Source organism: Arachis hypogaea, chromosome 19, assembly GCF_003086295.3.
Source record: "Arachis hypogaea cultivar Tifrunner chromosome 19, arahy.Tifrunner.gnm2.J5K5, whole genome shotgun sequence".
NCBI classification, from domain to species: Eukaryota; Viridiplantae; Streptophyta; class Magnoliopsida; order Fabales; family Fabaceae; genus Arachis; species Arachis hypogaea.
In genome coordinates, this window is record NC_092054.1 from 1,181,919 (window position 1) to 1,195,407 (window position 13,489).

The 13,489-nt window shown below is 31.3% G+C and overlaps 2 protein-coding genes across 4 annotated transcripts; one reads left to right on the forward strand and one right to left on the reverse strand.

Moving 5' to 3' along the window:
• The first annotated feature begins 318 nt into the window (after positions 1–318).
• On the forward strand, positions 319–6,014 carry LOC112776039 (cell division control protein 2 homolog C). 3 transcript variants are annotated; one of them, XM_072227435.1, is made up of 7 exons: positions 319–780; positions 3,254–3,417; positions 3,525–3,636; positions 3,938–4,604; positions 4,762–4,831; positions 5,022–5,160; positions 5,609–6,014. In XM_072227435.1, the coding sequence occupies exons 4-7, from the start codon at positions 3,968–3,970 to the stop codon at positions 5,699–5,701; spliced, it is 939 nt and encodes a 312-aa protein (XP_072083536.1). In that variant the 5' UTR covers positions 319–780; positions 3,254–3,417; positions 3,525–3,636; positions 3,938–3,967; the 3' UTR covers positions 5,702–6,014. The 3 variants fall into 3 exon arrangements, with proteins under 3 accessions (XP_072083536.1, XP_025675777.1, XP_025675776.1); XM_025819992.3 differs by lacking the exons at positions 3,254–3,417; positions 3,525–3,636; XM_025819991.3 differs by lacking the exons at positions 319–780; positions 3,254–3,417; positions 3,525–3,636 and adding an exon at positions 3,648–3,783.
• A 1,228-nt stretch (positions 6,015–7,242) lies between these two features.
• On the reverse strand, positions 7,243–11,777 carry LOC112776038 (aspartyl protease family protein At5g10770). The gene is made up of 3 exons (XM_025819989.2): positions 11,549–11,777; positions 9,201–10,048; positions 7,243–8,005 (listed from the first exon to the last, which is right to left on the reverse strand). The coding sequence occupies exons 1-3, from the start codon at positions 11,727–11,729 to the stop codon at positions 7,544–7,546; spliced, it is 1,491 nt and encodes a 496-aa protein (XP_025675774.1). The 5' UTR covers positions 11,730–11,777; the 3' UTR covers positions 7,243–7,543.
• Between the last annotated feature and the right edge of the window lie 1,712 nt (positions 11,778–13,489).

Sequence of the window (13,489 nt, forward strand, 5' to 3'; positions counted from 1 at the left end):
ATGTAAACGTCTTTAAGAAAAAATGATATTTTTAATGTTTTTATCGAAGTGGCCTCCAAAAATAAATGTGATTGAAAGATTAAGTAAAATATTTTATATTGTTAGTGTATTAAAATCATAGTTCTGAAAAATCAAATTAGATCGGCGAGTCGGATCGGTTCAACTTCGAACCGACAACATTAATAATCCGGTCAGACATATAAAACCGTTGATCAGAAAATCGATGGAAAATCATTAAACCGGCATAGAATCGGCCGGTCATATCGAACCGGAACTCGGCCGGTTTACACAAAAACGGAAGGTCCTTCGTTTCTTTCTCCTTTCTCCCTTTCTTTCGTTCGTTCAGAAAGAAATCACACAAACCCAGCCAAAAAACCCTAGCACTGTAAGCCTACACCACCGCCGCAAGGAGTGGCATACTGCCGCCGTCCGTCGCACTCGAAGTTCGCCATCCGTCCGTCTATCTAGCTTCCCTCTTGCTCCAAGTCTTCAACCCCTGTTCGCTGTCACCGATCGCGGATGCTTCCTCGAGCTCGGCGTCCGTCGTCTTTGTCTGCTCAGCCGCGCTTCCGTCGCCGTTTGTTTGCCGTTCACGTTCGCTTCTTCGTTCAGCTGTCGTCTTCGTTCGCGTTCTTCGGCGTTCACCGTTCGCGTTCACTAGCCGTTCACCGTTCGAGTTCGCATTCGCGTTCGTCTGGAAGCCACGTTTCTCTGCTTCAAACTCTGCGACCAACCCGCGCGCTCCACCTAGCCGTCGAACTGCTCTCTTTTGTCTTCGCCGTGAGTTCCCTAAACCCGCCACCAGACAATACACTCACACAGCACCAATACTCTGCTTCAAACTCTGCAACTTCTTATTTCTATTACAATAAGTAACTATTTGATTTGGTAGTGGTTTGGATTTTTTCATAGACTGAATTGAAGTTAAAATAGTTATGTTCTCTTCCCTATCACATTGATCTTAAGCTTTGAATTCTCTTATTTCGTTTTAATTTTACCGCACTCAACATGTTTGATGAAATGCTTTAACCATACTTCTGGTTGGTTTTATTATTTCTAGCTTTTAGAAACTTAGTAAGTTGATTGCATGTGAAATTAGAATAATGAGGAAATTTTAGCTGGACAAATAGCATCTTTGCAGAAAACATATTAGCATGATGATTCCACTTGCATTAGTGTTCTTCTGTTAAATTTTAACTGTTAGTGTGAACTTGTTAATTTGCTAATTGTTCTTGTGTTGTTGTTCTGTTGTTCTTCCGTTACCTTTAATTTTTTTTTTTGATGTGATTTTCTGTTCTTGAACTTGTTAAGTTGATAATTTGCTAAATTGTTGGGCTGCTGTTGTTTTAATTTGCTAAATTGTTAGGTTGCTGCCATTTAATTTGTTGGATTTTCTATTTAGGTCTTGTTCTTGATTATTTGCTAAATTGTTGTTGTGTATTTATGGTTGTCTTTGAGATTATTGCTGGATATTGGTGATCATTGATTTATTATATGCTTCATGTTTTCATTGTTTTCTTCTTCTGAAGGAAAAAAATTCTGTTTTCATTGTTTTGTTGATTGTTTGTTTTGTTTCAGAAATCAATTTTTTGTGATCAATGTTCAAACTCTGAATGTTGTTCTGCTATTTTTGTTTTGTTTCAGAACTCTATTTTTTGTGATTAATGCTCAAACTCTGAATGTTGTTCTGTTTTGTTTTAAGGCTGTGTTTGGAAGAGGTGATAATTTCTGAGTGTTGTTTTTGTTTTTGTTTTAAGGCTGTGTTGCACTGTTGTGTTGCAATTTTCATTTTGTAGAAAATTCTGAGGTATATAAGAATTAAGAAGGAAGACTATTTCTTTTTTTTTTTTGGTGACTTGAAGGAAGACTATTTCAACACTATTACTCTCTTGATTCTGGTCCGCCACAAGCTTGAACATAGAATTGAAGAGAGAAACCCTTTATTATTTCATCATTGGCCTATTTTTGGCACTACATATCATTGTAGTTTGTTTATTCATAGAACTAGTTTATGATCCCCTTTTGAAGTAAAAAATGCAGTAGAAGAGTGTTTAGAACCAGTTGCTCTATTCGTTGAATTTTTATAGAATCAGGTGTTTATTATTAAACGATTTTTTCGGTTGAATTATGGTTGAATTGGTTGAACCAATAAACCAATAAACCAATAATTAGAGCGATCCAATGACCGGTCTGATTTTTAGAACCTTGGTTATAATTTATAAAAATGTGAATACATTACATTTACTATCTTATTTTACATATGTTTTCTTTTTTTTTTCCCTAAAAGCTGGTAAGATAATTAAAATGATTAATCAGAAGAATAATTATTTCTCTGTATTATTACAAACTTTTTTTCCTTTTACTCTAATCTTATATTTAAACTTTATTGCTACAAAAAAAAAAAAAAACGTAGATCTAAGCTTTTGTGCCGCAAGAATAAGAGTCCATAGGCCAATGCGTGCATCTTTTGTTGGTTTTCCATATGATTTTTGGTATGTTATTAGCTTCTAAATAAAAGCTAATAATAATAATATATTCTTTACAAATCAAAGCAAAGTTATTTGGCAATGTTAAGCATGTTTAAGCGTGGCTATGAGTCTATGACAAAGGGTGAGGTTAGTGATATTCCTATTTATATATTCATATTCTCTTTTAATTTTATTAAGGATATGTTCTTTTTAAAAAAAGAACTTAAATAATAAATCTTTATATTAAAAGTAGCTTATAAATAAGTTATTTTGTATTTGGTTTTTAGTTCTAAAAGTATTTATTTTAAAAGAAAAATAATAAAAAAATTATTATAAGAGAAATTATTTTTTTTAACTTCTTCATAAGCACTTAAATAGCTTTTTAGAAAGTTATAATTTGATTTTAAAAATTGCACCAAACATTAATGCTATAACTTTTTATAAGTTAACAAGTAAAAAAACATTTACTTATGGATCTATCCAAACTTACCCCAAGCCTATCATCAAATAGATACCTTTCTATAATTCAAACTATATCTTAAGTTTGTTAAACAAACTTTGATATATAATATAGTTTAATTAATTGAAACTCCTCAAATAATTTGTCATGTCCCTACTTAAGATTATTAGTTGAACTAGGTTAAGTATATCTAGCTAGCTACCACATGCTTGTAATTCTAGGTCAATAATCTATGAGCATACTCAATTGTTTTTGGCCGCACCTCATTGGTCATAATGTCAATTGTTTTTAGCTTCTCAAATTGGAGCACTTGTTTTTTGGTCAGGGACCCGGGCCACCAACCTAGCCCAGACCCAAAACAGAAGCCCAATATCTAACCCAATCCGGATTTCAAACCTACTATGCCCAACCCGATCCATGGCTGTCTTCTCTGGCGGCCGCGATGATAGCTGAGATTTCCGTGCTTCGATTCGCGAGAACAGTTCCCAGGTTAGTTAAGAAGCTTGAAATGGGTTAGCCCAAACTGAAATGGACTCAGGCCCAAACCAGAAGTCCAAATTAGAGACCCAATCAATTAATTAATTTAATTTGCGTAGAAAGTGGTTCAGAATTTTGAAAATTAAAAAGGGGGCGCGGCACTCAAGAGAGTCAGATCTACCCATCAGTCATCAGCACCAAGTAGCCGTTGTTCTTCTTTCGCTCTCCCAAGTAGGTTCTAACCGCCTATGGATCTATCTGAATTCGAATAGTAGATACTGTGTTTCCGATTGTGCTTCATTTTCATTCTCATTCTCATTCTTATTCATATTCATATCATCATATGTGTGGAGTTCTATTATCGTGTTTCTTTATTAGGTAATTATCATATGCACAATTCCTCAAAATCTTTCTACTGCAGTGGTGGTTGATGTTCTTGTTCTTGTTCTTGCTTTATACACATATCTTGTTCTTGTTCAAAACTATTTAATTTGAAATTGGAATTATTTTTTATGTGTGATGTTTGGTGTAGGAGAAGGGAATTGATTAATTGAGATTCTGAATGGACAAGTACGAGAAGTTGGAGAAGGTTGGGGAAGGAACATATGGCAAAGTCTACAAGGCAAAAGAGAAGGCCACTGGACAAATTGTTGCATTGAAGAAGACACGGTTGGAGATGGATGAGGAAGGCGTCCCTCCGACCGCCCTTAGGGAGGTCTCCCTCCTTCAGATGCTGTCTCAGTCTATCTACATTGTACGCCTTTTATCCGTGGAGCATGTCGACAAGGTCCCTAAATCGGCCCCGGCCTCGGCCACCACCAAGCCCCTACTCTACCTTGTCTTTGAGTACCTTGACACTGACCTCAAGAAGTTCATTGATTCGCACCGCAAGGGCTCGAATCCAAGGCCACTCCCTCCTGCCCTAATCCAGAGTTTCCTTTTCCAGCTATGCAAGGGTGTTGCACATTGCCATAGTCATGGTGTCCTTCACCGTGACCTCAAGCCTCAGAACCTCCTCCTTGACCAGAAAAAAGGGATTCTCAAGATTGCTGATCTTGGACTTGGACGAGCCTTCACTGTCCCTCTCAAGAGTTACACTCATGAGATTGTCACCCTTTGGTATAGAGCTCCTGAGGTCTTGCTTGGAACCACCCATTACTCCACTGGAGTTGATATGTGGTCTGTTGGATGCATCTTTGGTTAGTATATAGTTGTATAATGTACTTATTTTTTGCTTTTGCAATTGATTTTGCAACTCTCAAACATCATGTTTAATCTTGCAGTTATTATAAACTTATAATTGATAATTGATTTTTCATACTACTTGATTTGGCCCAACTGAATTTGGTTTTGCAGCTGAAATGGTGAGAAGGCAAGCTCTGTTTCCAGGGGATTCTGAGTTCCAACAGCTTCTTAACATATTCAAGTATGACTATCACTTTGCAATAATCATTCTACTGACTCATAACTTTCATTCCTAGTAAAAGCATGTGGCCAATTTCATCCATATCTTGCTTGCTATGTGGAAAGAATGATAGCTTTCTGGAAAAAGGAAAATTTTTCTGCTGCCTTTTCACTCTCATACTAACTACTTTTTTTAAATTTGTTCTTTCCAGGATTTTGGGAACTCCAACTGAGGAGCAATGGCCAGGAGTTACTTCGCTTCGTGATTGGCATACCTACCCAAAGTGGGAACCTCAGAACTTGGCGAGGACTGTGCCAACTTTGGGACCTGATGGAGTAGACCTTCTCACGGTTAGTGTTCCTCTATAAAAAGCATTATTCTAATGAGTTCCTAAGAATAGGATCCTCTAAAGTGAGGACAGATAACTGTAAAGCAACAATGTTAGGGCCTAAACACAATGAAGTTATTGATGCAAGGGTGCAAGATGATTAGTTTCTCACTTTCTCACTTTACATTCTAATAGCGGTAGAAACTCGCAGTTCTAATATTAGTTCAAAGGTTGAACTGGTCTGGACTGGACTTGAATAGCATTTTGTTAAACAGTGCTCTGCATAGTAATATATCTAAAGTTTTTTAAGTTATCTGAAGTAGCTCACAAGGTGTTGCTTGGGAAGTATTATCTATTGTAGCATTTGAAATAACTAGAATTCATGTTACCTTCAATTTGGCTATAATAATACGTTTACTTATCTTCTGTACAAACTTAGGACTGACTATACTAGATATTTCGTCGTGCAGAAAATGCTCAAGTATAATCCTGCTGAGAGAATCTCTGCCAAGGCAGCACTCGATCATCCTTACTTTGACAGTCTTGACAAGTCTCAATTTTAACAGCAGATACTGTCCAATGCTTTTGTGCAGATGTTGTATGTCAATGATAGTGATATATGGAAGTAAATGAAAATTAACTCCTGGCATGGAATTTAAGCATATGTGAGATTGATGTTGTTTGGTGTTAAGTAATAGTTTGTCATCATCATCTTGGTGATATGATCAGCTAAGTAGAAACTCTACTGAACCTTTATCACTCTGTATTAGGCTGTGCATGATCACCATTGTCCTTGTGTACTTGAAAAAATGTTTTTATCATTGTTGAATTAAATGAAGTCTATTATAATGCCATTCAAAATGTTAAGCATAAAAACTTATGTTCTTGTTTAAGTTTCAGTGTACTTTTAGATGGGTTTATGGGACATTCTTCTAGAACGAGTTCTCACTTCTCACAACTCACAAGAAGCAATCTTAAATTGCTTGGCCCTGTTGCTGCCATCAGACATTTTGAATTGACAGAAAAAAAAATCTTGAAATAGAGACATTTTGCCTTTACTTCAATATCTACAATCTACTTTATATATCTAAAATTCTCTATAGTTATGATATTGGGACAATATACTCAACCAAAAATATGTAATAGCCAAACGATCCATACTTTAATTTGTCAAAGCCACTTAATAATACAGAACTTTGTTTTTTGTTTTCTGTTTTTTAGTGCTCATTAATTAAGTCACTTGATTCCAGGAAGGTGCAGGCCTTGGCTTCTTATTATTAGCTCTTCTGTAACATTTCCACCAAAGATTGAAGTCCATTGTTATTTGCAATAACAATAAGGTTAAGAGAAACACTCAACACAAGGAACAATATTATGGGGAAAGAAAGGACAACACAATAAGCTACCACAATAAAATCTAAACAAATTAGGTAAAGGACAACAATAAGATAGGGCTGAATTGCAACGGAGTACCTTGCGTTTTCGATTAATGAACTAAATATTATTCAATATCTATTAGTATATAATTTTTACTATTACTCTAAAATTATTTTGAATATTCCAAAAAAAGGTTCTGTTTAATGTCAAGACTACGAAATAATCAAGCTTTCATTGCTTTATTCCTAAACATATATGACACAAAAGCAATTATTAGAGATCAAATCACGAATGACAGGCACAAGATTTGCCAACACAGTTCTCCTTTGAAGATCAATCATGATAATTTTAGCAAAATCATATTATTTATACTCATTTTTGTTTTTGTAAATTAACTTGACATATATTAATTCTTTCACATCTTAAAAAGATCTGAAATATAATCCAATAATATCAAATTAATGCACGAAATAAAATCAAGAAAAAAGGACAAAAAGGTCTTTGACCTTTTGATCCGCAGACATTTAAGTCTTCGAAAATTTAAAAATACATTTAAGTCCCTAACTTTTTCAAAATCTGGATATATCGATCCCTAATGTTTACTTGGGTTTGTCAGAATTAACAGAAAAATCAAACGTAACTTCCATTGTACTGACTTGGTTGATACGGATGCACACATAAAAGAGTTTTTGAAATTTGATAAATTAGACTCAGGGATCGATATGTCTAGATTTTGAAGAGGTTAGGGACTTATATGTATTTTTAAATCCTCAAGAATTTAAATGTCCGCAGACCAAAATGTCAGGGATCAATTTGTCTTTTTTCTCTAAAATCAACACACTTAATATTGTCACATATTTTCCTTATAACATAAAACTAAGGTGAAAATACAAGTGCAGTTAATTTTTTGTGAAATTGATAACTAAGAATCGTTAAATAATTTGATAAGTTTAACTAACTTGTCATCTAACCACGGTCAATTATCAATTTCAGATGAAGTTAACTGCACTTGAATTTTCACGAGTAAGCTAAGATACGAGGCCAGAAAAAGTGCATTCTTCTTTTGCAAAACCCACCCTAGATAGTTTGGAATCATATATGACCCTATTATTCCTCTGCTGAAGATTTCCAATTATGGGAACTTCATGTTCATGAGAAAGGCTTGCAAATGGGAGACAAACTTTTGATTTTGAAGCAGCATCACCCTCATCAATCATGATCAATGTTCCAGATGGATCCACGTTAAGCTTAGCAAGATTATCACCCTCAAAGTACATTCTTATGGTAGGCACTTTCACTTGTTGAATCCCGGTTAGATCAAAACATGTGTCAAGGATTGCAACCCCAGGAACTTGAGGGTAACCTTGAAATTGTCTCAAGAATCCTCCCTTCAATGCGTTGTAGATTGATGGAGGCAACCTTGTAATCACTGTTCCTGAATCAATTATAACTTGGCGTCCATCAACAATGCGAAAACCTACTTCACCAACCTATATATATATCATTGCACCAATGCAATAATATGGGTACAAGTATTAGATATGAATATGATCATATGGACCATGATATATGCATATACAACCATTTTATAAAACTTAGATTTATATTAATTCAATATATATGATCTCCCAAGATTATTCTTATATTGATTCAATATATATGATCTCCTAAGTTTTTTTTATAACTTTGATGCTTATATAGTAAATGATATTATAATTTATTAATAAACGATAAAATTTAAGAAAATATTTGTAAAAGAATCTAACTAAAAATTAACTATTTATCAAATAATAATATCAGGTAAATTTTTTTAATATTTTATTTTCAATTCATAATAACATTCAAATGAACATTTTAAATCACATATCAAAAGAATATTCAAAATTAAAAAAAATCTAAAAAAAAAATATCCAAAGTCATTGATAGTTTTTTACGAAAATCATGAGAAAAAAACTTAGAATATGTATATGTAATTAAGGGAGTCACTTTATTTTTTAAAGATATTTTTTAATAATTAAAAGTCAATATATATAATTGATTAAATTCTGTTATTTTTGTTAAAATTAGATCAGACAAATTAATTTAGTCAAAAAATTGGTAAACTATACCTTAAACCGGTCTAAATTAATATTTATTTTATAAAAAATAACTACAATATCCCTATTATAAAAAATGACTTAAATACTATTATTATTATTATTATTATTATTATTATTATTATTATTATTATTTTGAAAATCGTAAATTCTAACCCTTCTTTTATTTCTGTGCCATCATAGAGTTAGGATTTAGGGTTCTCAAAATGAATATATATATAAAATAGAAATATTTTAGTCATTTTCTATAATAGAGTTATTATAGTAATTTTTTTTATAAAAAAGAATATTAATTTAGTCGATTCAAGATTTGGTTTATCAATTTTTCGGCTAAATCAATTTATCTAATATAATTTTGACAAAAATAACACGGTTTAATTGATTATATGTATTGAATTTTAATTATTAAAAATTATTTTAAAAAAAAAGACGTTTTAAGCATCTTTATTTAAAAAAGTGAATGAAAAATAATATTATTTTAAGAGAAAAAAAATTGATTAAAATTAGATTTATAAAAGTTGGCTCTATGTATATTTATTGAAAATATTTATTGAAGTATTGATGCATAAAAGAAGTAGTAGCAACTAACCTCAATGCCAATGAGATTGAGCATGTAATGATTTGGTAAGAGAGGGTTTTGAAGCATATTGGTGTAAGCAATGGGAGTGAGATTCTTGAAAGCTGAAGGCTCATCACCAAAAACCAAAGATCCAGAAGTTTCTCCACCCATTGGTGATGGCAAACAATAAGAGAACACTCCTCCAAAATTATCACTACCTTGAGACACCAATGATAAAGAACCTCTTCCTAACCCTAACACACCAGATGTATAACCAAACATGCCCTTATTTTCCCTACCACAACCAAACACAATATTGTTCAATGACATGTCTCCTAGGGTAAGGTTTTCACTACCTAGTTCACCAATGCTAATGGAACCATCACCATAGTTAACAACATAGTCACATGTTGTGGGACTTTTACACATTCTTTGGTTTGCAAATTGTAGAGATCGACATGGTTTTGAATTGCAAGGAACTGATTGGTATGAAGGAGAGGTAGATGGTTTGAACAATGATTCCTTTTGATTGTAACATGATTTACATGGTTCACATTGGACCCATGATATGTCACTTCCGGTGTCAACTATCATTGTTCTTTTTTGGTTACCTAATTCTAAAGTCACTACATAGTTTAATATGTCAAAGTTTTGACCAAGATTCAATGGAATTTGGGATTTTATTGAAGCTTCTAATAACAAGTTTTGGTTACTACTAGACAATGACGTCATTCTTTCAAACATGTTTTGCATGGAACGAACACGAAGATCATCAAGTATCATTCTTTTCTTCCAATAATCAATTTTCATTTCTTCTAGTGATGGTGGACACTTTTCTTGCTCCTTCATTTCTAATATGATCGCCGCGTTTTTTCGTCCTGATCAAAAGAATTTAGATTAAAATTACTGTAGTTTCGTAATACAATCATGTTCGGTATACATTAAAATTAACTATTCGAATAAAATAGATATTAAAAATAAATTAAATTACATAGGTATTTATACAAATATATAGTAACTAATTTTAGTGTATAAATAATATTTTTTATTATAATATTATACATATTATCCTCGGGTTAATATTTAATTTGGTCTCTGAACTTACACGTGAGTCTCAATTTAGTCTCTGAAATTTTAATTGCCTCTATTTAATCCTCAAAGCTTATAAACGTGTCTCGTATTAGTTTCCGATACGATTTTTAGTATAAAAAGTTAACAGAGCGCTATTATAGATTATCAGATGTCACCTTAAAACTTGTAAAATGATGCAGTTTTGGTTTTGGCATTTAAATAGCTCAAAAACAGCATCGTATCACTTATTTTATTAGGTAAAATTTTAATAAACACCATTTACAATGTTGTTTTTGGGTTATTTGAGTACCAAAACTAAAACGGCGTCATTTTACAAAGTTTAGTGTGACATCCGGCTGTTCACGACAGTGTTCCGTTAACGTTTGTATGTTAAAAATTGTTTCAAGGACTAACATGAATTATGTTCACAAAGTTTGGGAACTAAATAAAGGCAATTAAAACTTTAAGAACTAAATTGAAGCTTGCATGCAAGTTCAGGGACCAAATTGAATATTATCTCTATTATACTCTGTTTAAAAGAATTAAATATAGAACAATACTCACATACAGAAGTGTACATTGGCTTTCATAATATCTAAATTATTTGAGATTTTTATATTTTATAGATCATAATAGTATGCATCATTAAATTGTTTATTCCAAAACTTTAAATAAATAAATAAAAATACATAATAGTTATATCTAATATGTTTTTTATAAACAAAACTTTCTTTTATTTTAAAGCATAAATTTTATATTTTTTTATGTATTGTACTGTGTTTTAAAAAAATAAAATTAAAATCTACATTATTCAATCATAAAAATTTTAATATCGTAAAATTGTTTAATTTATTTTAAAAATTTAAACTCATCGATGAAATTACATAAATATTTATGACTAAATGACATGAATTTTTTAGGAAGTTAATTAGAATACGCATAATAAATTGTGTTGAGTATGTGTAATATTAGGTAATATAATAATGGAAATGTTTGGCAACCAAAGAAAATCAGCTAAAAACAGCCATAACTTGTCTTATTTAACATTCATTAATTGTTGCGACAATTAATTAATGCTAAATAAAACAAATTCTGGCTGTTTTTTTTGTCTACCTAGCATTACCCTTTTAAGATTCTAAAAGCAAAATGGCATGCATGTAGGTTTGATTGAACATTGTTAAGAGTTTCCAAGCTGATGAAATAATAATATGACACATAAAAAAATTTTAGAAAAATTTAATGACGGATAATGCAGTTCTCTCAATTAGAGATCTATCTATCTTTTTCTCTTATATTAATAAACTCACTTGAGTCCGGAAGGATGCATGCCTGAATCCCACCCTGTTGCTGTGAGTGCGGCTGCCGCCGGAACCTTTGAACGTGGTAGAGCATCATCCTTTCTTCCAAAGAGTGAACTCCATTGTTATGTTCAATGATGAGGTTAAGAGAAACACACCACATAAGCAACAATAATGGCAACTTGGCCATGATTAATTATTTTTAAGTAAGAAAATGTTCAACTTGAAAATTGCTGGAGAGGCTGAAAGAGAAATCATTATATAGAGATTGAAAAAGGATTCTCAGTGGCTTTTGACATCACCATAAGAACACAACAATGATTTTTTCGTCCCTAGGACTTGTGCATGAGCTAGGTTTAAATTACTTGGATTTCAATAAGTATTTATGATATTATGAGCTTAATTTTGATGTAATGATTTAATATAATAAATTTTAAAAATATTATTTATATATTAAAATTAATTATTAATATAAAATATATATTAAAAGTAAATGAAATAATACATGTGCTAATACATAAATAATATATCACAATTGATTTTAATATATATAGTTAGTATAGCAAAAAAGTTTTATATAATTATTTACCTAGATTTGTGCGATTATATGATTTTAAAATAGTAAATTTAAAAATTAATGAGGTAACAACATAAAGTAGAATCAAAGATTGTTAGTAAGTAAATGTTGTATAATCGTTTAGATAGAAACATATATATATAATTTAATGTTTTAGTGTTAATTTTTTATAAAATTTACATGATTATTTGAGAGGGCATAAACTTAAGTTAAAAAGTAAGGTGTAAATAATATGAATTGATATTCTTGTAGCCAACCTCTTACGTAGTCTAAGAGTTGCTTTTTATATATTAATAATTTGTGAGAAATAGTAAAATATATAAATAAATCTCTAGATGGCATATCTACGAAGTTCGATTTCATATGAAGATTATATTATATAATATTTGGATATTCTTTCACGAAAGTTTAGTGACGGTTGTTAGATACTTTATAAAATCAGTCATTTATGACCTTTGGTCATTATTAATAAATTCTTTGATTTAATTTAAAATTTTTAATTTTTAAATCACAGAGTTGGATAGAATTAAAATGTGTTTGTTTTTATTGTGTGATCAAAATTGGAGACCCAAACTTTATAAAATTTATAAACAGTCGTATTCTTTCTATTAAAAAATAGACCAACTACTAATATAATTAATTAATAATTATAACACTACCCAAACTAATTTTTATATTAACAAATTGGATCACAATTAGAATAAAAATTCTAACATTCTCTTACTTGGTCTAACATTTATTACGTATAGTCTGTAATTACATACTATACTTAAACAATTAAGACAAATTAAATTACACAAATCATAGCAGTAGGTTCTCATTAATCGAGTATTACCCTTTATGTATTACAATGTAACATCTCCTAATTGAATAAACTCTTTATATGGTATTTCTGTAGGAATAAGCCCAATGCTTATTCTAGGTCCTTCACTGAATTTTATTTGTCATTCTCAATCATGTATGCGCATATATACTAACTAAATGAGAAATAAACAATAATAAAAATTTCATATCCAAATATGTTATATAATATAATATAAGTCATATAAGTGACGTTACAGAACATAAACTCATATTAGTAACATTATCCTTAAATAATCCTGGTGGCATGCCTTTTGTCAAAGGATCAGCTATCATCTATTTAGTACTAATATGCTCTATCTGTATCTCATTAAACCTAACTCGATCTTTAATGGCTAAGTACTTAATATCAATGTGCTTACTTCGACTACTACTTCTATTATTCTTAACCATAAATACAGTAGCTGAATTGTCATAATATATTCTCAATGGCCTAGAAATACAATCCATAATCTTAAGCCCAAAGATAAAATTTTTTAACTAAACACCTTGTGATATAGCCTTAAAACAAG

Coding starts and splice junctions, on each gene's coding strand:
- LOC112776039 (XM_072227435.1), top strand. CDS start 3,968: ATGGACAAGTACGAGAAGTTGGAGAAGGTTGGGGAAGGAACATATGGC. Junction 4,832..5,021: donor CAGCTTCTTAACATATTCAA/GTATGACTATCA, acceptor TGTTCTTTCCAG/GATTTTGGGAACTCCAACTG. Junction 5,161..5,608: donor ATGGAGTAGACCTTCTCACG/GTTAGTGTTCCT, acceptor TTCGTCGTGCAG/AAAATGCTCAAGTATAATCC.
- LOC112776038 (XM_025819989.2), bottom strand. CDS start 11,729: ATGGCCAAGTTGCCATTATTGTTGCTTATGTGGTGTGTTTCTCTTAAC. Junction 10,049..11,548: donor ATGCATCCTTCCGGACTCAA/GTGAGTTTATTA, acceptor TCTTTTGATCAG/GACGAAAAAACGCGGCGATC. Junction 8,006..9,200: donor TCAATCTCATTGGCATTGAG/GTTAGTTGCTAC, acceptor ATATATATATAG/GTTGGTGAAGTAGGTTTTCG.